General features: G+C 43.3%; 3 protein-coding genes across 4 annotated transcripts in view; 2 read left to right on the forward strand and 1 right to left on the reverse strand.

The window, feature by feature from the left end:
* LOC108703756 overlaps positions 1 to 24,854 on the forward strand; it is a 44,533-nt gene that overhangs the window by 13,352 nt on the left and 6,327 nt on the right. The window contains exons 4-11 of the mRNA XM_041576352.1: positions 7,173 to 7,279; positions 12,555 to 13,528; positions 13,742 to 13,975; positions 16,657 to 16,724; positions 17,882 to 18,034; positions 18,138 to 18,275; positions 18,371 to 18,449; positions 19,646 to 20,999. Coding sequence (XP_041432286.1) covers positions 7,173 to 7,279; positions 12,555 to 13,528; positions 13,742 to 13,975; positions 16,657 to 16,724; positions 17,882 to 18,034; positions 18,138 to 18,275; positions 18,371 to 18,449; positions 19,646 to 20,999 — 3,107 coding nt within the window. The remainder of the gene's footprint in view (positions 1 to 7,172; positions 7,280 to 12,554; positions 13,529 to 13,741; positions 13,976 to 16,656; positions 16,725 to 17,881; positions 18,035 to 18,137; positions 18,276 to 18,370; positions 18,450 to 19,645; positions 21,000 to 24,854) is intronic.
* znf585a.L (zinc finger protein 585A L homeolog) lies at positions 298 to 5,160 on the reverse strand. 2 transcript variants are annotated; one of them, XM_018240029.2, is made up of 5 exons: positions 5,022 to 5,160; positions 4,400 to 4,527; positions 4,159 to 4,296; positions 3,945 to 4,023; positions 298 to 3,254 (listed from the first exon to the last, which is right to left on the reverse strand). In XM_018240029.2, exons 2-5 carry the CDS (start codon positions 4,490 to 4,492, stop codon positions 1,504 to 1,506), a joined length of 2,061 nt encoding a protein of 686 aa, XP_018095518.1. In that variant the 5' UTR covers positions 4,493 to 4,527; positions 5,022 to 5,160; the 3' UTR covers positions 298 to 1,503. The 2 variants fall into 2 exon arrangements, with proteins under 2 accessions (XP_018095518.1, XP_018095519.1); XM_018240030.2 differs by lacking the exon at positions 4,159 to 4,296.
* On the forward strand, positions 5,118 to 14,640 carry LOC108703762 (E3 ubiquitin/ISG15 ligase TRIM25). Its single transcript, XM_018240060.2, has 2 exons — positions 5,118 to 5,249; positions 12,555 to 14,640. The coding sequence occupies exon 2, from the start codon at positions 12,556 to 12,558 to the stop codon at positions 14,098 to 14,100; it is 1,545 nt and encodes a 514-aa protein (XP_018095549.1). The 5' UTR covers positions 5,118 to 5,249; position 12,555; the 3' UTR covers positions 14,101 to 14,640.

The raw sequence follows: 24,854 nt of genomic DNA on the forward strand, positions 1-24,854 counted from the left end.
CAAACAGCACAGTTTGCACTTAAGCATCAAGAACAAAGTGCCAGCGCACTCACAGCTCTTGCAGACGGATACTATGTTGAGCTATGATGGCAGACACAAAACAGCCAGAAGGCAGAATGATGCACAGAGGTTGCACACAGAAGACAAAGTAACTCACAAGAGCGTACACTTGAATACACAGTAAAGAGCTATATACACCTAGAGATGTGCGTAAATAGAAGCTTAAGTGCAACCAAGGCACCCTAATAGTAGGACCACTGACAAAGCCATTCTAATAAATCTATAAATAATACAATGAAGTCAAAGGGGTCGGCATTAACCACTTTATCCCCCAGGGACTAATTTAGTGGGTGCAATTGAACTCATTAGTGTTTTGGATAAGTATCATTTAACATAATTGCTTTTGCAAGTTCATAATAATTTTGTTCTCACCACTGGTGTATCTATAAGGTGGGGGGATAAAAATACAACACAAAGCACTGGGTCCAGGGCCATGCCCATAACAGATTATATAACAGATTACATTTTAGGGAAGTAAGGGCATGACGTAAGGGAAACCGTAGGGTTAAGGTGCTAAGACATTTGGGGGGAAAGGCTTCTATGATTATTATTTTAGAACAGGCAAACATATTTTCCTGTGTAACTGCCCCTGCAGGGTGATCCCCACCCATGTGAATGGCAGAGGGTATCTTTGATGGCTGCCACATGTGCTATAGAACTTACAGCAAGTTGTAAGATAATTTCACAGCTCAGAACTCTTAGGGCACATGGGGAAAAAAGCAGGAAGACAGCAGATTTCATAAATGACTGATAAATATCTCTAAAATAATAGCTAAAATATAGCCTGGGGCACTACTACTACAATTCACCACTATAAAGAGCAACTGTCAGATTCCAGGCAGCTTTTACTTCCCACCTTAACATCTACAATCTAGCTCCCAAAACCAGTGGAGCGTGATGGAAACTAGCAGCAAGCAATCAGTGCTGGGGTCAATGAGGCTAAGCAGCATATAAATCCGGACAGCATAGGGCATTAATCATGATTTGTCTCAGATCCAACAAATTCAGGCCCCACGACAGTTGTAACTACATTGGCCCATGTCACTGTAAAGCCTGTCCCTGCTCAGATCAATGCTTCTGTGAATGCTGCCTTCTTAGTGAATCAATAAATGTCATTATTCTGCACCTGGGGGACGGCAAGGCACACAGTGATAGCTCCGAGCTCACTCAACTTGTTTCACGAGTAACCAACAAAGTTTAGTCCATTAGTGATTTCAGTTCCTTTAATAGTGTGGCATCGTTGTTACTGTACATACTGTAATTGTCAATACTGCCTTCATATATTACAAGTGTATGAGATTCTTGCACCAAGTCTGTGCTGTGGTTCCATCTCATTGTACAATCACCGAAAGAAGCAACTGCCGATTTCCGTACAAGAAATCTTTTTATTTCCCAGGTGCCTTATGAGGTCGGTAGTAAGGCCAGCCTGATGCTTGAAATATTTTACAGATTAAAAAACGGAAATGGTCTGTTGATCAGGTGGATCTTCTCATGTGCAGTGAGGTGAGAGTGGCGTGTGAAACATTTCCCACATACAGAACAGGAAAACGTATTCTCGCCTGTGTGAATCCTCTGATGCTCAGTAAGGAGCGTGTGACGTTTAAAGCATTTGCCACATTCAGAACAGGAAAATGGTTTCTCTCCGGTGTGACACTTTTGATGTTCGACAAGGATCGAGTATAGTTTAAACCACTGGCCACATTCAGCACAAGTAAATGGTTTCTCTCCGGCATGAGCCTTCTGGTGCAGGTAAAGCTGAGTACTTTGCCTAAACCGCTTGCCACATTCAGAGCAGCAAAAAGGCTTCTTCCCCATGTGACCCTTCTGATGAGCAAGAAGGTGCGAGTGCTGTGTGAAACATTTGCCACATTCGGGACAAGTGAATGTGTTCTCTCCGGTGTGAATTCTCATGTGCTCACTGAGCAGCGAGATGCGCTTGAAACACTTCCCGCAGTCGGAACAAGCAAACTCTTTCTCTCCTGAGTGAATTCTCATGTGCAAATCCAGCTGTGGGCTCTGTGCAAAAGACTTCCCACATTCAGAGCAAACAAACGGCTCTTCGCCCGTGTGACACTTCCGGTGCTCCGTGAGCCGCGAGAATTTTTTAAAACACTTTCCGCAGTCGGCGCAAGTAAACGATTTGTCTCCAGTGTGAGTTTTGTGATGCTTGATAAGGAGAGAGCGCCATTTAAAACACTTCCCACACTCGGAGCAAGAAAATGGTTTCTCTCCTGTATGGTTTCTACGATGTAGAAAGAGCTGCGAGCTCTGCCTAAAACATTTCCCACACTCCGAACAGGAAAATGGTTTCTCTCCGGTGTGAATTCTGTTGTGGATATTTAGTTGTGTGCGACGGGTGAAACCTTTCCCACATACAGAACAAGTGAATGGTTTCTCTCCTGTGTGAGTTCTCCGATGAACATTCAGGTCAGCGCGCTGTGTAAAACATTTTCCGCAGTCAGAACAGGAAAATGGTTTCTCTCCTGTGTGAATTCTCTGATGCCTGACAAGATTGCTTTTATTGTTAAACGCTGTATGGCACACGTTGCAGTTAAACATTACGTTCAGAGCACTTTTACTTAGCTGAGACGTGCATGCAGCCATACTGCTGTCATATTCACCGTTTTCTGTGCTGTGGGGAGAGGTACCAGCTACCTGTGTGGGGTCAGTAACTGTAATAATTCTGTAGTCACTAAAATGTTCCTCATCATAGGGCTCTTCTTTAATAGTGTTTGACACGTAATTAGGCAATGATCGGTTATTTTGGCTACAGGATGGGGCAGGATTCTGATCTTCTGCTACTGGTTCTGAAACGGTAATAATTTTGTAATCGGAAAGTTTTTCTTCTTCACATGAATCTGGCTCCTCCTTAATAGTTTTTAACAGGTAATTATCGGACAAACTGCTATTCATGCTGCTTCCTACGTTAGCAGTAGGTGTATCGGTTCCCTGTATCTGTTTTCCAAGTGGATTAAAGCTGCAGTCTGGACGGTATTCTGCTTTGCACAATTCAGACTCCTCCTTAATACTATTTGCTGCACAGGGCTGTTCCTCTGGAAGAAATTCTGACTTTGGGACATTTCTTGCTTCCCACCTATTTGCTCCTTTATCTACATTTGTGTTTGATTCATTATCAAAACAAACAGTTGCATTCAGATTGATGTTGATGTCAGCCTTGTCTTCATAATCACAATCTGGAAAAGGCAAGGGTATAAATTAGTGGTACTCATACGGATCAGTCTCCATCAGTCCTACAAGGGCGTACAAGCAGGCAATACATTTCTTTGTGAGGCAATAACAGAACTATGCTTCTTACACAGTATCAGATGAACTGTTATTGCATCACATCCAGATATAGTTGTATTGATGTCTGTCTGTTATAGGTACTGCACTTCGTTCCTTTGCACTAGCAATTGCTTTAAAGTGTAACTGCATGGGCTTTATCCGTTTCTTATTAAAGTAGACATAGGATAAATGAAACGCCCTTCATTCATTCATTCCTGCAGTCACATAAGTAAAGGCTTCAGTTCCCTATCAGGTCAGCCTAGCTGCCGATTGGTTCCTGTGCTACAGTGCAGTGTGCTGCTGGGCCCCCTGCAGAGTCTGGGAAAGGAGGCAGCAGCAAGTGGAACAGATGGGCAGGGCTAGTGGGGATTTTACAGAAATTTACACTAAAGAAACCAGAAACACAACTTTTTAAAGCACATTCCTTCTACATCTAAAAGAGTTTAATGCACTGGTACATTCTTATTTTTTACATAAAATGTCTTTTTGTCTTTTAAAGGAGACACTTTATGTAAAAAACCAGCACCATATATTATAAATTATTGCCTACAAAATTATCGGGGTTTCATTTATTTGACACGTCTCCATGAATGACTCACCTGGTAAATAGAGCTGCTGGGGATTTTCTTTTTTTGTTTCACCGTGAGAGATTGCGTTTGTTTTTAAACATCCCCATTCCTAAAAGGGAAAAATAGATGGAAACATGATGAGTCCTTATGGCAACCTGTCACACACAATGTTCCAGTCATCCCCCAGCCAGAGAAAGGGATTATCATCCACTGTTACTAAACAATAAGGGGCCGCTGTACCCACCTCTCCAGTCAGCAGCTGGATGATGTTGGACATGAGTTCCAGGATCTTCTTGTCATTCTTGTTATTTTCCTTCTGTATGACGGAGCCAGGGGCATGCAGGGCCCCCCCATCATCTGACTTCTTCCTAGGGATGTAGTGCTAAATATTGAAAGGAAGAGAGAATGGTGTTTGAGCTGCAGAGAGACCCCCTTTGTACAGACAGACAGTCTCTTGTCAGTGTGCCAGTCACAGTGCCCCTCACCTCTCCAGTCAGCAGATAGATCATCTCCAGTGTGAGAGTCACAATTCTCTCCTTATTCCCCATTACGGTGCCACTTGCTTCCTCAGACATCATATCAGTTCCTCATAAGGGCAAATGACGTAGAAGTGCTGTGTAATGAAGCAGTTAGAGAGATCGGTTCTATTCTGCACAATAAAGGACACAGATGAGGCAGGCAATGGGATGCTTAGAGTTGTAGTTCAGTTATAACTAGGGGTTACATGGATTTGCTTCAGATAGTAGTGCAATTATGAACAAGAGGCTGATTGGTTAGTGTCAGAGGATATGGCAGAAGCAGCACAGGAAGTGGAGTTGACAGAATAAACAAGTGACAGAGGCAGCAGCAATATCCCTGTTACTATTGAATCACTAGGGCTGAGCAGTGACAGACACAAAGGCTCAGTAACAAGAAATACATCACAGGGAAGTAGAAAAGGAATAACACGTGACGGTTTCTGAATGTTATGACGGGGTTTTGCTATGACGTCCCCTACTCGTTCTGTTGGGCCAATAAAATGGAGGTCATTGTGTCTGTGTGGGACAGAGCAGAGAGGCGGGGAAGAAGCGGACACAGCAGAGCTCAGCTCCCCGGCTACAGCCTTACCCGCCTCAGACTGACACAAACGTTCCCTCTCTCGCCGGATCCACCGCGAGCTCCTGGAAGCCCGGGAAATAGACAACGCGCTGCCAAACAAAGCGACAGGAAGAGAACCGCGGTAACCAGGAAGTGAACTCACTTGACTCCGCGTCAGGAAAGGGCGGTCCTTACTGAGCAGCGGGAAGTGATACGGCGAGAGGCTGTCACGTGACCCCAGTCGAGTAGAGCTGAAAGGTAAAGTTTTGTTCTCAGAAAAAGCAGTGGGAACGGGAATGTCTTCATTGTACGAGAGTCAGACAGTCACTTATTGACGGATTAAGGTGCGGACTCACATAAACGACAAATGGTTGGACTGTCCAATGTATTGGGGGAATGACTGGACTGTGCAATGTAACATTATAATATAATAACATTGTAACATAGAAACACTGAAACACGGTAACAGGGAAACAGTACCACAGAAGCACAGAAACACTGTAACACCGTAATACCGTAACATAATAACACAATAACATAGTGACACTGTAACATCATAATATAGTAACATAGTAACACAGTAACATAGTAAGTGAGGTTGAAAAAAGACACAAGTCCATCAAGTTCAACCTTAAGTCTATATATAACCTGCCTAACTGCCAGTTGATCCAGAGGAAGGAGAAAACCCATCTGAAGCCTCTCCAATTTGCCTCAGAGGGGGAAAAATTCCTTCCTGACTCCAAAATGGGACCAGTCCCTGGATCAACTTGTACTATGAGCTATCTCCCATATCCCTGTATTCCCTCACTTGCTAAACACCATCCAACCCCTTCTTATACCTATCTAATGTATCAGCCTGTACCACTGATTCACTTCCCAGCTCTCCCTGTAACACCCCTTTCCCTCCTCTAATCTCATTGGCTCCCTCCTGTCTGCTGGGAGGAGCTACTGGTGAATAAAGCATCCAACCCTTCCTTATACCTATCTAATGTATCAGCCTGTACCACTGATTCACTTCCCAGCTCTCCCTGTAACACCCCTTTCCCTCCTCTAATCTCATTTGCTCCCTCCTGTCTGCTGGGAGGAGCTACTGGTGAATAAAGCATCCAACCCCTTCTTATACCTATCTAATGTATCAGCCTGTACCACTGATTCAGGGAGACAATTCCACATCTTCACAGCTCTCACTGTAACAAACCCCTTCCCAATATTTAGCTGGAACCTCTTTTCTTCTAATTGGAATGGGTGACCTTGTGTCAGCTGGAAAGACCTACTGGTAAATAAATCATTAGAGAGATTATTATATGATCCCCTTATATATTTATACATAGTTATCATATCTCCCCTTAAGCGCCTCTTCTCCAGAGTGAACATCCCCAATTTGGCCAGTCTTTCCTCATAGCTAAGATTTTCCCTTTACCAGCTTAGTTGCCCTTCTCTGTCCCCTCTCTAATACAATAATGTCCTGTTTGAGTGATGGAGACCAAAACTGTAGGGCATATTCTAGATGGGGCCTTACCAGTGCTCTATACAGTGGGACCCCCTCCTCCCGTGACTCTCTGCCCCATTTAATACAAGTCAAGACCTTATTTGCCCTTGATGCTGCTGACTGGCATTGCTTGCTACAGACAAGTTTATCATCTACAAGGACTCCAAGCTCCGTCTCCATTATGGATTTGCCTAGTGCAGTCCCATTAAAAGAGACATATTGTGTAAAAAAACAAGAATGTACCAGTACATTATACTCATTTAGATATAGAAGAATTGTGCTTAAAAAAGTAGTGTTTCAGGCTGATTTATTGAATATTTCTGCAAAAACCCTAATAATCCCTCCCTTCTCTTCCACTTGCTGCTCCCTGAATTCCCAGGCTGTGCACTCAGCTCACTGCACTGTAGGACAGGAACCAATCAGCAGCTAGCAGGACCTGATAGGGAACTGAAGCCTGTTTGTGCTTGTGTGACTGCAGGGCTGTGATTGGCTGTCCCCCTCCTACTGTGCTTCTGGCAGGGGCCGTTAGGACACGCCCACCCCTCATTTGAAACACAGACAGGGACCAGAGAACATCTATAGGGAGCTCCAATAAAGGGGCTATTTTTAAAGATAATATTACATTTTAGCACATTGTAAAAGCAACACCATATATTAGAGTATTTTCATTTATCCTATATTTGTCCTTTAAGCATCTCAGTCTACTGTTACTTGTGAAATTCCGGATACGCCTGATTAGCCTTTGTACCTCCATGATTGAAAAGCCACAATATTCTGTTAGTGAGAAAGACGATTTTCGGTAACTATAGGTCCCTTTAAAGTGGAAGTGTACCTCACTGTGCAGCATAAGTGCAATGAATAGGGCTTGTGCTGAACATCCTTTCTGCATAATTAGGTTTTTGTTACTTCAGTTAAACAGGGTAATCAGGAAAACTGAAGTTGGTTCTTGTACGGGTTTTGAGATGACTATTCCTAAGGGATAACCTGACTTTGCCATTCCATTAGACACTTCTAAAATAAAACAAATGTGCCTTTAAATGTTGCCTTTGTGTATCAACAATTTCTCTAAAAACCTTGCTATCCCCTTGGCTTTCCCAGGCTGTGCAGGAGATGTCTCAGTTTCCTACGCTATAAGGGTGATTTTATAAATGCAATATGTTTCCACACTACTAAGAGGGGCAATTTTACCACCATCCACCAGAGGTCAGCTAACTGACCTTGTATCTCTGGCCTAAATGTTGCACTGCATTGTCCATCCCTTACCAATAACACGAGCTGTAATATTACACATATGTGTTTGCTATGAGCCTCAGGGTTTTTTTTTAGCAAATGACCCAAACTTATCAGAATATCAGAGCATGATAGTGGAGTAATTTCTGAAATGGAATAGAGGGTGCAAAGTGTAAAAACTGTGAGCAATCAGCCATTTTTTTGCACTTTGCACTGTGCCCTGCAAAATAGATACATCCCTCCCAACTGTCCCGTTTTTTTGCGGGACAGTCCAGATTTTGACAGCTCAGCCCACAGTCCCAGGTTTGTTACTTTAATGTCCCGACTTTCCTCTTTGATCTCCTGCACTGAACAGCCAGAAAAAGATATGAAGTTTCTAACATAATTGGCTTTCGGCAGAGAGCCAAGAATACATGGCAGGTGCACTTACAGTTGTAACAATTTAAGATAAGCAAAGAAACAATTGTAACAATTTAAGATAAGCAGATCTCTTGGGGAAACTGTAACTTGCAGCTAAAAGGACAATTCACCTTCATTAGAAAAACTGTAATAGCACATAAAAACCACAGAAATATGTTCAAACCTTCATTACCTGCCAAATTTTGTAAAATGAACATGGTAATTAGACGGTATTATAAATTTACCGACCGGAACATTGCTATTAGAATTGTAATAATGGCGGTTTGCAGGGCAGCCATCAGGGGGGACAGGGGGGAGAGTTGTAGGGGGCCCCGAGGGTAAGGGGGGCCCCGAGGGTAAGGGGGGCCCGGCCACGCCCCACTTTGATTAGCCGAGCCCCCCTGGGGGAGGTATCTTCTGTCCATTACTTCACCTTATTGGTCACTGAGTTTAAGTCCTGGTTGAGCTGCTAAGGGATTAGATAGCTGAGGTTTGAACTTCTCCTCCAGCTCATCCAATCACCAGCTTTACCAGGACTTGAAATTTTTTGACCAATAAGGGAAGAAAATGTTGTCACTGGAAGAAGATGCAGCCACCTGTGCTCCCCTCCTCCCTTCTGTAGTTGGCAGCTCACTGACAGCAGGTGGGCCCCACTAATGTAGTAAGTGTAACATGGCAGGGCCCCCCTAAAGGTAACCCTTTGTGGTCCCTGTTCTGTGGTGGGGCCCTGGGCACCAAATTTTTTTTAAACTCCTGGTAGGGGGAGGCAAGTTTTTTTTACGCGGATGTTTAAGGGGGGCCCTGACCACCAATTTTCTTACAAGTGGTGGGGCCCTGGCCACCAATTGTTTCTCCCCATGTGGGGTCCTAGCCACCAAGATTTTTTAATGGAGGGCCCTGACCACAAATGTTTTTTTATTAACATGTGGGAACAATAGCCACCAGTGTTTTTTTTTTTTTTTAGTGTGTGGTGGGGGGTGGACCTGTGGGGTGGGGGGGGGCGGACATGTAGGTGGGGCTTGTGGTGGGTGCAGGTGGGTGCAGCCCAGGGGGCCCAGGAAATTTTTTCATATGGGGCCCTGCAATTTCTGATGGCGGCCCTGGCGGTATGTAGATAAATTGCTAGAACTCTCTGCATTCTCTTTCAGAGCACAGAGCCCTGCAGCTGCCCCAATGAACACAGTTCATGACAGTTCCTAAGGGGCATTGCTGATAAAATAGCGGCCAAGGCTGGGGCCATTATTACAATTTTAATAGCAATGTTCCGGTCGGTAAATTTATAATACCCTCTAGTTCTGCCCCTGACCTACCCATACATACGTCAACATCATACGTCAACATCATACGTCAACATCATAATTCTGCCCATGGAATCAGCTGAACGCCCCCTGCACACGCCATTGATGATTTCACCGGCCACTTATTGCGCTTGTGTGCGCTGAAATTCATGGAGAGCCTGTAAAACCAGGGGAATAGTTATGGCGATGAGAGACCGGGGGTTGGGGGACAATATTGGGTAAGTGTCGACCAGTTGGCAGCTCTAGGGTCGCCACCTGGAATGTATTTTACTCACCTGGCTGGTAAAACTATTGCTTGATGCCAATCTTATTAACAGAGAAAAAAATATAAAAGCATAAGAAAACCAGTATTTTTTTTTCTTTTTAAAGAAAGAAACCCTAAGGTCGATGCACAACCAGAGCCAGAATAAGCAATAATGCTCTCGCTTTTGTCAGGGGCCTTTGGAAAAGACCACAAAGTGTATTGGCTACAGAAATATACATAACCCCACATGGAGCCTAACGCATTTCATGCTTACCCAGCACTTAATCATAGGCAATTCCAAAATAATTGAATAAGTGCTGGGTAAGCATGAAATGCGTTAGGCTCCATGTGGGGTTATGTCTTTTAAGTTTTATTTATTGGATTCATCTTAAACTTACAGAAAGAAAGGATAATTTACAATAATATTCAAAGTATACATTAGTTAGTTACCTGGGTTGAGCAACCCTTCATCAAAATCAGAGTGATCATTGAATCATTGTTTTCCACAATTGAAGAGCAAATCCTTCTTTCTGTTTTATAACTCAAACACTCAATCAGGGGTACATGGGGGGGGGGATTTGGGCGTGTGAGCTTGAGTTGACATCTGTTCCTAAGTATGTAGCTGGTTTTGCTTGTTGGATTCTTGGGGTGTGTTCGTATCAGTCATATCAACCCATACACCCCAGACTTTCTCAAATTGATGTGGGCAGCCTCTACTAATATATGTTAGCTTGTAGAGAGGGAGTGCTTGATTTATTATGGATTTCCATTTCTTTAGGGTGGGTGGGGTGGCAACTTCCAAGTTAGGATAATAGTTTTCCTGCAATAATAATAAAGGAGTCTCAGGAAGGTGCATTGGTATTTATCCTGAACAATATTCTCCTTATTCTCTCCAATATTCTCTTCTGGGGATTTGGCATGTCTAAAGCTTCCACTACAAATGCCACCACTTATTGATTAGTGGGCAGGTCCAGAACACATGTAGGAATGTACCTGGACTTGTTCCGCATTTAAAACATAGATTATCCGTCTGAAGACCCACCGAGTGCAGTCTTGCCGGTGTGAGATAGGTCCATTGTATGGTACTGGATCATAATATCATTGCTACTAATCACTGAAGATAGGTACACGTGGGTAAGGTCATCCCAGTCATCATAGTCCAGTCTGGTAGATCCGAGGTCCATTTGGTGTAGCATTGTGCAAAAGGGTTTATGTATTTTAATAGGATACAATAAATGGACTTTTATAACAGCATGAACATAGAGAATTGTTTTTTGAATTGTGTGCCTTTGGAAACGAGCCTGATTGTAACTCACTTAGCAGGTACTTATAGTTTTGCATTCAGACTTGCACTAGTGAATTTTCTCTCGGTCCCTAACTTATTCTGTTACTCCCCTTTCCCAAACAACCAATCATTTACCGCTACAGATTTTTTTTCCCTTAACCAGCTCCCACCACCAAAACGTATTCATGTTTTATCTTGCCCCTTCCCACTGTTATCAACTTGAGTGTGTCCTGCCCCTTCTGTCCCACTACGGGCAGGGCCTCACTTCTGCCTGGCCAAAAGCTCTGAAGAAATATCTTGCAGCTGGCTCTACTATTGGTTGCATCTATTCCACCTCTTAGCCAATGAATGAGTGTACCCTCCCTCGTCCGGCACGAGCTTCTCCCTATTGGAAAGAGAGCAGGGAAGCAATAGCAGGTCAGTAAGTGACTGGGTTCCTTCAAAGGCACTCGATCAAAATTTTCCGTCCAGAATGATCAATGAGCCGACCGATATCCAAGTCTTCTGCTGATATTGGTCGGCTCGTTTCCCACCATACACGCACCGAATATCGTATGATACAATATTATCTGTGCGTCTATGGCCCCCTTTACAGGCAGGGAAACAATGAAATACGTCTTACTGGAACCTGAGACAATGGCTGCTTGCTGACAGCTTTACCTTACTGTATAGTTTTATTTATCATCAAATAGTTAATGTGTAGGTTGGACAGATAAATACAAAAATGGTTTTACTAGTCCTTTCAACTATTTCTCATGGATTTATCTGGAAGAGATTCAGTGGCACCCGTGTGTGTGTTTAATAAGTTCCCCAGGCTGCCACTGCAACAGCTTATTAGCCCAAGTGTTTATTCTGGATTTGTTTTATTCTGTCTGCAGTCCATTGGAATTTTATTCATATAAAGGGACTCGGCTGGGGGACTTGATGCTCAATCCTTGTACTGATTATATTGGATTTCTCATTGGATTTGTCCATCAATGTATTTGCTAGACTTTCTTCTCTCTGTTTTCCCCAGCTGTGCAGCACTAGGCAGCCCACACCGGGAACCACAGTTACTATTACTGCTTAACATAGTAACATAGTGAGTGAGGTTGAAAAAAGACACACGTCCATCAAGTTCAACCTTTTAAGTCTAAATATAACCTGCCTAACTGCCAGTTGATCCAGAGGAAGGCTAAAACCCCATTTGAAGGCTAAAACCCCATTTGAAGCCTCTCCAATTTGCCTGATACAGAACAGTTTTTGGGTGTGGTGGAAACAATACCAAAATATGCTCCTAAAGAAGGAGCTCCCAGTAGAGGCAGCCATATTTAGTCACGCGCATGCACTTAATGAGTAAGATGAGTATTACTTTCATGCTTTTGTCCTGCACTGGGAGTTCCCTTACCCACAGCACTTGTTCCACCGATAAGTGCCCTTTCAGTAGTACAAAAAGCATCTTTTAATGTAAAGCCAAATATGTATCCTTGATATTATATATGCCCTTGTAATGGAGTACATAGGCAAAGACTGCATTTTCTACTCTATTCTGGTCCTTGGAGTCACTCCACTCCTAACCCTTCTGTGTGAGTTAAATCATCAGAGACCTTTAGTTTTATTTCTTCTCTCTGCTTCCCAGGATGGCGGCTGCTGATCTGAGAGATGAACTGAACTGCTCCATCTGCCTGAGTATTTATACTGACCCTGTAATGCTGCCGTGTGGCCATAACTTCTGCCAGGACTGCATTGGGAGGGTGCTGGATACCCAGGAGGGATCTGGGGGTTACACCTGCCCTGAATGCAGAGAGGAGTATCAGGAGCGCCCTGCCCTGCACAGGAACAGGACTCTGGGTAACATAGCACAGTGTTTCCTTTCTGTTCACCCAGAGGAGGATGGGACTGACATCTTCTGCACTTACTGTGACTCTCCTGTACCTGCTGTTAAATCTTGTCTACAGTGTGAGACCTCCCTGTGTGATACTCACTTACAGAGGCACAACATATCTGTACAACACACCTTAACTGAGCCCACCAGTTCTTTTGAGGACAGAAAATGCTCCATCCACAGTGAATTCCTGAAATATTACTGCACTGAAGATGGAGCCTGTATCTGTCCATCCTGCTGCCTGACTGGGGAACACAGGGGCCACAGAATGGAGCAACTAAATGAGGCTTCTGAGAAGAAGAAAGAGAAACTGAGGAATGATCTGGAGAAACTGCCCCCAGAGATAGAGGAGACTGAGGAGCAAATCCAGAGACTGCAGGAGCGAAGTAGAGAAGTGACAGAAAAAGCAGCCGGTGAGACAGAGAGAGTCACTGCCCTGTTTGGAGACATCAGGAAACAGCTGGAAGCCCTAGAGATGCTACTCCTGAATCAGATCTTCTGGCAGAAAGAGATGATTTGCCTCCAACTCTGGGAGCTAATGGAGGACCTGAAAGTAAAGAAGGACGAGCTCTCCATGCAGATCCGTCACATTGAGGAGCTGTGCAAAATGGCAGATCCACTCATTGTCCTACAGGAATGGGAATCAGATGAGGAAGAGGATAAAAATTATGATGAAAGGGATTACAAATATCTGGATGTCGATCAGATCTCAGAGACATTACTCACAGGCTTAGCTGGGATTGTGACTGGGGTAAAGGGAAAGATCTATGGGCAGGAGGCTACAGACCTGTTACTGGATATAAACACGGCTCCTAATTATCTCGCTGTATCAGGGGACAGGAAATCTGCATCTAGGACAACAATAAATCAGTGTTATCCACTCACAGAACAGAGATTTATAAAATATACTCAAGCTTTAAGCACCAGGCATTTCCTTTCAGGGCGACATTACTGGGAAGTGCAATGCAGCGAATCAGGGGGCTGGAGCATCGGGATGTCATATGCCAGTATAGAAAGGGAAGGAGACCTGTCCCGTGTTGGTTTTAATGACAAGTCCTGGTGTTTGACCAGACTCAAGGATGAGTATTTGGTGGTGCATGACCATAACATTACAGAAGTAGGATACCCTGTTACTTCCCAGAGAATCAGAATCTCATTGGACTATGAGGCCGGATGTCTGTCTTTTTATGAGCTGAGTGAGCCAATCAGACACTTACACACCTTCACTGCCTCCTTCACTGAGCCCCTTTATGCAGCATTTTCCAGTTTTAAAAAGTCCTGGGTGAGAATTTGCAGCTAGTCCTATTGATATGCCTTATAGTACAACATTTTAGTCCACAAAAGGCCCCAGTCCTTCCTGGCCCAGCCCAGTTTCACCTTAAAACATCCCCTATCTGTGCTGGTAAACCTTTGGGAGACATTATAAACCATACCGCCCAGTATTTAAACTTTAAACAGAATTGGCAATGAAGTTTACAACCCTGATTCTACAGACCTGCTCTATGCATCAAAACCCAGTCAGCCATTCCGTAAGGCCTGCCCCTTCTGGGGTCTTTAATTTGGGCCTGTCATAGAAAGTGGGACCATTGGGAGGTGTGATACACTGACATCATGTATAACTATAAGGAGGAGGTTATACATAGAGGAGGTCAGGGGAGATTTCATGAACTGATTGTGTCATCAACCCTGAGACGATTTATCCACTGTGTGTGAAAGTGAACTTCTGTGTTAAGGGGGACATAAAATGTATTTAAAAATCACAACTCCTTGTTTTGTTTATACGGGTCAGGGTGTGACTCTAATTACATATGGTTTACAAATAAAATTGGGTAACTTCTGAGTGTGATTCTATTGATTCATTGAGCACCCCAAACTTGCTGGGCAGAGTCTTGGTAAGTGTTAGAGCAGAGGTTCCCAACCTTTTTTTTTTTAACTCATGAGCCACATTAAAATGTAAAAAGAGTCGGGGAGCAACACAAGCATGAAAAATGTCCCTGGGTGCCAAATAAGGGCTTTGATAGGAGCCATTCATTATTCATCATTGTCTACACGATAAAGGTTTTTTTTTTTTTTTTTTTTTTTACAATTTAAAGGAGACATACAGTAGAACCCCCTGTTTATGTTTTTCAGGGGACCAGAAAAAAAAGGTGTAAAATCCAGGAAAATGTAAAATCGGGGAAATGTAGTATGTATAATATAGAGGTGGGGCCACAAAGCAACAATGTAAAATGAGGGAAAACTTAAATTCAGGGGATGTAAAATTGAGGTTCCCCTGTATAACATGGTCACAGGAGAGGAGACCAATATAAAGGTGTTATAATGGTCGCACTATGTTGGTCACTCTAAAAAACACATTAAATGATAAATATAGGGTAAATGAAAAAACCCTAATTTTGTAGGCAATTATAAGTAATATATGGTGTTGCTTTTACATGGGGCTAAAAATTAATATCTTTAAAAACTGCCCCTTTATTGGAGCTCCCTATAGATGTTCTCTGGTCCCTGTCTGTGTTTCAAATGAGGGGTGGGCGTGTCCTAACAGTCCCTGCCAGAAGCACAGTAGGAGGGGGACAGCCAATCACAGCCCTGCAGTCACACAAGCACAGACAGGCTTCAGTTCCCTATCAGGTCCTGCTAGCTGCTGATTGGTTCCTGTCCTACAGTGCAGTGAGCTGAGTGCACAGCCTGGGAATTCAGGGAGCAGCAAGTGGAAGAGAAGGGAGGGATTATTAGGGTTTTTGCAAAAATATTCACCTGAATTTTTAAAGAACAATTCTTCTATATCTAAATGCGTATAATGCACTGGTACATTCTTATTTTTTACACATAATGCCTCCTTTAATAATAATGGTTTAAAGCAATGTGTGAGGTACAAATTTAGCATTGCCACTCCTGAAAGCTACAAGTCTGGCGCGGAGACAAACGACTGTGGGGCTCGTATTTATCAGCAGGATCTTGTTAACTGAGCTGAGGGTCAGAGCAAGGGGTTTGGCATCTGTGTAACACTCTCTGGTACAGTCTGCTGTATAACTGAAGCCTGCGGGACATTATATACATTATATCTGTTCCAGCTACTGAGCTGCTGTGGAGGAGAGACTGTGGAATTCATCTTAAAGGGGTTGTTCACCTTTAAATGAACTGTTAGTATGATGTAGAGAGTGATACATATTCTGAGACAATTTGCAATTGGTTTTCATTTTTTATTATTTGTGGTTTTTGAGTTATTTAGCTTTTTATTCAGCAGCTCTCCAGTTTGCAAGTTCAGACGTCTGGTTGCTAGGATCCAAATTCCCCTAGCAACCATGCATTGATTCGAATGAGACTGGAATATGAATAGGAGAGGCCTGAATAGAAAGATGAGGAATAAAAAGTAACAATAACAATACATTTGTAGCCTTACAGAGCATGTATTTTTTTTACATGGGATCAGTGACCACCTTTTGAAATCTGGAAAAAGACAGAAGAACTCAAATAATTCAAAACTATGTATAAAAAAAAAAGATAAAGGCTAATTGAAAAGCTGCTTAGAATGAGCCATTCTATAAGATACTAAAGGTGAACCACTCCTTTAATTGGCCACACACAGCTGTGAGTTTTGAGAGGCCCCTGTGCCTATAGAAGGAGTTAACAACTGGGTGAAAGGGGCACATTCAGTTTTACTTCTACATCACTATTGTCCCTCAGTCCCTTCACTGTGCCTCCCCACTCTCTCCTTAGCCAATGAGTGAGTATGTACCGCCCCTTTTTTCACAGGGAAGCAGGAATAGGTCAGTAAGGGAGAAACGTTGTTGTTTGGTTGTCAGAGCACACTGACTTCTACTGGCTATATCTAGCCTGCCCTTAGCCAATCAGTGAGTTTGTCCCGCCCCTTCCTGCACAGATACAGGCAGCATGTCACTTCTCAGCACTGGGAAGCAAGAGCAGGTCAGTGATGGAGAGAGGTTGTGCTGAGACTATCAGGCTTGGTTGGAGGGGCACAGTGGTGGCTGACACTGTATCATTACAGGCTGTGGAATGAATAAATCCTCAGTGTTCTCTTGTATATTGAGAGGCAGGTTTACAATAAAGTATATTCAGAGCTGTTGCACCAATGACACAAGTTCAGACACTCGCCTCAGGCAGCAGCACCACAAATGTCCCTCCTGGTAACTTCAATGGCGGCAGCCTTGTCCCTGAATAGGAATCTGGGACTGTCCAGAAACACTGGAGCTTTTGCTGAGATTCTTTCTGATCATTAACCCTAATACTATAAACCTTTTTCTCACCGGAAACTCCATCTCACACCGTCATCTCCATCTTGTGCTGCTGTGTTCTGCTACAATTCATTTCTATATTATTATTATTATGAGAAATCTATTTGCATTACTTATATTCAGAGATTCTCTCTGCTTGGCAGGTGTGGGAGAAACTAAACTCAGCTCCTCAGAATCCACAGTGTTAAATAAAAGAAATGTCAAGGGATCAGTTTTAATAGAAGCAGCAAAATTTATACCTAATTTCTCTCCTGGTAATAGTTGCCTGGTGTTGGCTGGAGGGGTCGGCGCCTCTCCCAGCAATATCTGTAGAAAAGATTAGCCAAACAGCACAGGCTGGTGTAGCGGGGATCTCCCCTGCACGTTTATTTAGTCAAGTGATGTCTCGAAAGAGGGGAGATCCCCGCTACACCAGCCTGTGCTGTTTGGCTAATCTTTTCATCAGTTTTAATAGAAACATGGGGAACATTTTCAGGCACAATCCTTCCTCTGCAGAATGAAAGGGTCTCACTGCCCCCCACACTGCTTTCCCAAGTAACACTGTTGCCAACAGAACTAATATTCACCTTTCTCTTCCCATTGGAGGGTTCAAGTATTGCATAATATCCCTCTCACTCAATGCAGTGTAACCATAACTCTTACCTTCCTACCCAACATGAACCATCCTACCCTCTCACTTCAGCATGAGAATGAGGGAAAGGGCCCTTTGCAGGGACACAAACTATGGGGAGAATTAATGGGATTCTATGGATCTCTGCCCCTGTAATTCTATTGGGGGAAATTGCTGAGAATAATCCTGTATAGAAATGTGTAAGTGCTTAATTCCAGGGTCACTTCCAGGTCAGTCCGTCCCACAAGGAGACAATGGGAATGTGGGAGGAAGCGAGTGACACAGGGATGAAGGGGAAGGAGGATAAAAAAGAGCGGTACAAGAGAATCCTGAATCTGACACTGGAGATGATCTATCTGCTGACTGGAGAGGTGAGGGGCACTGTGACTGGCACACTGACAAGAGACTGTCTGTCTGTACAAAGGGGGTCTCTCTGCAGCTCAAACACCATTCTCTCTTCCTTTCAATATTTAGCACTACATCCCTAGGAAGAAGTCAGATGATGGGGGGGCCCTGCATGCCCCTGGCTCCGTCATACAGAAGGAAAATAACAAGAATGACAAGAAGATCCTGGAACTCATGTCCAACATCATCCAGCTGCTGACTGGAGAGGTGGGTACAGCGGCCCCTTATTGTTTAGTAACAGTGGATGATAATCCCTTTCTGTGAGTCCAAGTCTGTGACCATGTTTCCATCTATTTTTGCAGACATGGGACTATATAAAAGGAAACAAGGACTTTTATTCCTTATCTGTAGAGGAGGATCCTCAGCATCTCCAGTTGTTAGGTGAGTAATGGATGAAGGCACAAAATATCAGAACCAAGTGTTTATCTTTTAAAGGAGACATTTTGTGTAAAAAAATAAGAACATGCCAGTACATTATACTCATTTAGATATAGAAGAATTGTGCTTAAAAAAGCAGTTTCCAGCTAATTTATTGAATATTTCTGCATATACCCTAATAATCCCTCCCTTCTCTTCCACTTGCTGCTCCCTGAATTCCCAGGCTGTGCACTCAGCTCACTGCACTGTAGGACAGGAACCAATCAGCAGCTAGCAGGACCTGATAGGGAACTGAAGCCTGTCTGTGCTTGTGTGACTGCAGGGCTGTGATTGGCTGTCCCCCTCCTACTGTGCTTCTGGCAGGGACCGTTAGGAACACGCCCACCCCTCATTTGAAACACAGACAGGGACCAGAGAGCATCTAAAGGGAGCTCCAATAAAGGGGCTATTTTCAAAGATAATATTCATTTTTAGCCCCAAGTAAAAGCAACACCATATATTACTTATAATTGCCTACAATATTTTTTTCATTCATCCTATATGTATCCTTTAAACATAAATAGTACAACGTTGACCCTTATTATACCCTGTAATAAGGAAAGTAGGAGAGTAGGGATGCACCGAATCCAAGATTTGGTTCGGGAATCGGCCAGGATTCTGCCTTTTTCAGCCGAATCCTTCTGCCTAGCCCAGGGGTAGGCAACCCGCGGCTCCGGAGCCTCATGCGGCTCTTCATCCTGCTTGCTGCGGCTTAGTCTTACGGCTTTGCCTGGCACGTCATCTATATAGCCCTTGCACTTGCTGGCGGCTTCTTGAATGTGAGACCACGCTAAGCTAACGGTTAGCTTACCACGGTCGCACACGCAGGAAGCGGCCAGCAGGTGCGAGGGCTGTATAGACGTCCCAGGAGTGACAGGCAAGACTGAGCCGTAGCAAGATGATTCATGGTCCTAACCGCGGTCACACACAAGACAAGAGAGGGAAGATCAGCATGGAGCTTCAGAAACAGAAGTCACATTAAACAGATGAGAACACTAGCATTTAATAGCGATATGCAGTGTTTAATTTATTTCAAAGTAGGCCTACACATACACACTGCACTTCTGTTTGTTGTATTCTGTTGTTGTAATAGTTACAATTAAAAAAAAAGGTTAAAACTTTTCAAAGTTTATAAGCTGTGTTATGTTTTGTGGCTCCAGACCCTGATCTAGAAGAAGACAGAATTCTCCTGTGCCCTGAAACTTCTCCAGTGGAACAGCCCCCACCAGCCAATTGGATTAAAGAGGAAGTGGCTTCATGGGAAGAGGGAAACCAATCAAATTACAGTATTAATCCATTTACAGAACAGATACAGGGGACAGATACACCTACTCCTATCATGGGATGCAGCCTGAATAACAGCTTGGCAGCTAATTATATATTAAATAGTATTAATGAGCAGTCAGCTTCATGGGAAGGAGCAAACCAATCAGATTGCAGCATTAATTCACTTACAGAACAGATACAGGGGACAGATACACCTACTCCTATCATGGGATGCAGCCTGAATAACAGCTTGGCAGCTAATTATATATTAAATAGTATTAATGAGCAGTCAGCTTCATGGGAAGGAGCAAACCAATCAGATTGCAGCATTAATCCATTTACAGAACAGATACAGGGAACAGATACACCTATCATGGGATACAGCCTGAATAACAACTTGTCTGTGGCACATGATTCATTTATTTGTTCTGAATGTGGCAAATATTTTACTCAAAGCTTAGAGCAAGTACAACAGAAGAGTCAGACTGCAGGAAAGTTATTTTATTGCTGTGAATGCATGAATGATCTTCAACAAAGCACAACTCTTAATACAGAGAAACAATGTAGAGGAGAGAAAACCTTTTCTTGCTCCGAATGTGGGAAATGTTTTAAAGACAGAACCCACCGTAATGTCCATCAGAAAATCCACACGGGGGAAAAACCATTTTCCTGTTCCGAATGCGGCAAGTGTTTTTCACGACGTTCCCATCTTGATGTCCACCAGACGGTTCACACTGGGGAGAAGCCATTTTCTTGCTCTGAATGTGGCAAATGTTTTACACGCCGTTCGCACCTTAATGTGCATCGAGCCACTCACACGGGAGAGAAACCTTTTTCTTGTTCCGACTGCGGCAAATGTTTTACAGATCGCTCTCATCTCAATCTCCATCAGAATGTTCACAAAGGGAGAAAACCGTATTCTTGTTCCGAATGTGGCAAATGTTTCACGCACAGCTCCAACCTTACTGTCCATCGGAGAATTCACACCGGAGAGAAACCGTTTGCTTGTTCTGAATGCGGGAAGTCGTTTGCCCATCGCTCCCATCTTAATGTGCATCAAAAAACTCACACGGGGGAGAAACCATTCTCCTGTTCAGAATGTGGCAAATGCTTTACACGACACTCCTACCTCAGTGGGCACCAGAAAACCCACACGGGGGAGAAGCCGTTTCACTGCTTGGAATGTGGGAAATGTTTTACTCGTCGCTCAAGCCTAATTGTACACCAAAGAATGCACACGGGACAAATGTGATGTGAGGAGCAGCAGTCGTGGCAGTTTTTATACATCTGTTCAAGCACTGTAATATCTGACTTTTACAGAGATACTTTTTTAAACTTTTCTATACATACATTATCACATTGCCATTGTATTTTATTTGCTGATTTTCAATAATATGGTAATAAGACAATTTATTGCCTGGATTATTAAAGTGGAAATGACTTATCTATAAAAATGCCCTCAAAACCAAAAAATATTTTTCGAGATGTTAAAGGAGACATTTATAGGATAAATTAAACCCTCCTAATTGTGTAGGCAATAATATATACTATATGTTGCTGGTTTTACTTTTGGCTGTAAATTAATATTATATATTATAGTTCCTTTATTTAAGCTCATTATAGATGTTCTCTTGTCCCTATCAGAAGCACAGTAGGAGGGGGACAGCCAATCACAGCCCTGCAGTCACTCAAGCACAGGCTTCATTTCCCTATCAGGTCCTGCTAGCTGCTGATTGGTTCCTGTCCTACAGTGCAGTGAGCTGAGTGCCGCTGGCTCCCCTGCACGGCCTGGGAAAGGAGGCAGCAGCAAGTGGAACAGATGGGCGGGACTAGTAGGGATTTTGCAGAAATTTACAATAAAATAATAAGAAATACACTTTTTATTTAAAGGACATTCCTTCTATATCTAAAAAAGTTTAAAGAAGACATTTTATGTAAAAAAACAAGAATGTAGCAGTGCTTTTTACTTTTTCAGCTATAGAAGGAATGTGCTGTCAGTGGAACTTGGATCTGGCAGTTTGATACAGTAGGATCCCGATTCTTTGACCTCCAATGTAAGAAGACATGTTCTATGCAGCCCAACCTATTAGATTGTGGCAAGTGCTAGAGGGGCTGCTGTAAGGTGTATTAAACCAGTGTTTAGGCTTATTGGAGATGTTTGGTGTTTGGGTTTCTGTGTCCTTCAAATAGTTTGGAGTCTGTTCTGACTTTATCTGTGAACAAAGTGGCAGCATTGTAGATTTAATATGTACTTAACTCTCAGCTGTCTTTTATTGGCAGTGGGAGTTCCATGAGAAGTCTGGTGTGTATCAGGGTGGGACTGGGTGTGGACAAGAAAGCATGACATTGGTTTAAAAATTACCCACATTTTTAAATAAGGAATATCAGGAGGTTGAGAAGGGTGAATAAATTCTTAAAACTGAATAGTATTTTCCCTAATGTGTTCTGCATGGCTTCACCCCATAGTATAGTAAGAGTTCCAGTCAGTGCTCCACTCACTTACCTCTGCCCAGCCCATTTATAGGACTTTACAGCCAGACAGTATAAATGGAGTATCTAGTATAGAACAGAGATAAATATTAGGCATGTATTAATTTCAACTGGATTCTACGGAATCTTCCACGAGGATTTTCCAAACATGACACAGATAAAGACCAAGGACCAGACCATGTTGTGCTGCAATTACATTATTAGACACTACGTCGTTTCTCTCTCGACTGTACCTCACACACTCCTAAAGAAAACCCCGGTGGGTGGAGCCACATTACCCGCCCCCATTATGAAATAATAGTTCAAAGGAAACACCTATTTTTATAGTGAAAGGTTTAAGCCCATCACCCTCACCTAGAAGGAAAAACAATCTTGTGATTTGTACAAAAGGTCATTCGTATAGTTTGTAGGTTTGCCATAGTCAGATTCAGATTTCTGCTTCATTTTGAGGCCTGTGTTTAATCCCAATAACAACAACAGCAGCAGCTGAGCACAGACACAGATAGAGACACAGACACAGGTAGAGACACAGATAGAGACACAGATAGAGACACAGATAGAGACACAGACACAGATAGAGACACAGATAGAGACACAGATAGAGACACAGACACAGATAGAGACACAGATAGAGACACAGATAGAGACACAGACACAGGTAGAGACACAGATAGAGACACAGATAGAGACACAGACACAGGTAGAGACACAGATAGAGACACAGACACAGATAGAGACACAGATAGAGACACAGACACAGATAGAGACACAGACACAGATAGAGACACAGACACAGGTAGAGACACAGATAGAGACACAGATAGAGACACAGACACAGGTAGAGACACAGATAGAGACACAGACACAGATAGAGACACAGATAGAGACACAGACACAGATAGAGACACAGATAGAGACACAGACACAGATAGAGACACAGATAGAGACACAGACACAGATAGAGACACACAGATAGAGACACAGATAGAGACACAGATAGAGACACAGACACAGATAGAGACACAGACACAGATAGAGACACAGATAGAGACACAGATAGAGACACAGACACAGATAGAGACACAGATAGAGACACAGACACAGACACAGATAGAGACACAGATAGAGACACAGACACAGATAGAGACACAGACACAGATAGAGACACAGACACAGACACAGACACAGATAGAGACACAGATAGAGACACAGACACAGATAGAGACACACAGATAGAGACACAGATAGAGACACAGACACAGATAGAGACACAGATAGAGACACAGATAGAGACACAGACACAGATAGAGACACAGACACAGAGACAGGTAGAGACACAGATAGAGACACAGATAGAGACACAGACACAGGTAGAGACACAGATAGAGACACAGATAGAGACACAGACACAGGTAGAGACACAGATAGAGACACAGACACAGATAGAGACACAGATAGAGACACAGACACAGATAGAGACACAGATAGAGACACACAGATAGAGACACAGATAGAGACACAGACACAGATAGAGACACAGACACAGATAGAGACACAGATAGAGACACAGATAGAGACACAGATAGAGACACAGACACAGATAGAGACACAGATAGAGACACAGATAGAGACACAGACACAGATAGAGACACAGACACAGATAGAGACACAGACACAGATAGAGACACAGATAGAGACACAGACACAGATAGAGACACAGACACAGATAGAGACACAGACACAGGTAGAGACACAGATAGAGACACAGACACAGATAGAGACACAGATAGAGACACAGACACAGATAGAGACACAGATAGAGACACAGACACAGATAGAGACACAGATAGAGACACAGACACAGATAGAGACACAGACACAGATAGAGACACAGATAGAGACACAGACACAGATAGAGACACAGACACAGGTAGAGACACAGATAGAGACACAGATAGAGACACAGACACAGATAGAGACACAGATAGAGACACAGACACAGATAGAGACACAGATAGAGACACAGACACAGATAGAGACACACAGATAGAGACACAGATAGAGACACAGACACAGGTAGAGACACAGATAGAGACACAGATAGAGACACAGATAGAGACACAGATAGAGACACAGACACAGGTAGAGACACAGATAGAGACACAGACACAGATAGAGACACAGATAGAGACACAGACACAGATAGAGACACAGATAGAGACACAGACACAGATAGAGACACAGACACAGATAGAGACACAGATAGAGACACAGACACAGATAGAGACACAGATAGAGACACAGATAGAGACACAGATAGAGACACAGATAGAGACACAGATAGAGACACAGATAGAGACACAGACACAGATAGAGACACAGACACAGATAGAGACACAGATAGAGACACAGATAGAGACACAGACACAGATAGAGACACAGACAGAGACACAGATAGAGACACAGACACAGACACAGATAGAGACACAGATAGAGACACAGACACAGATAGAGACACAGACACAGATAGAGACACAGACACAGACACAGACACAGATAGAGACACAGATAGAGACACAGACACAGATAGAGACACACAGATAGAGACACAGA

Source organism: Xenopus laevis, chromosome 9_10L (assembly GCF_017654675.1).
Source record: "Xenopus laevis strain J_2021 chromosome 9_10L, Xenopus_laevis_v10.1, whole genome shotgun sequence".
NCBI lineage: Eukaryota > Metazoa > Chordata > Amphibia > Anura > Pipidae > Xenopus > Xenopus laevis.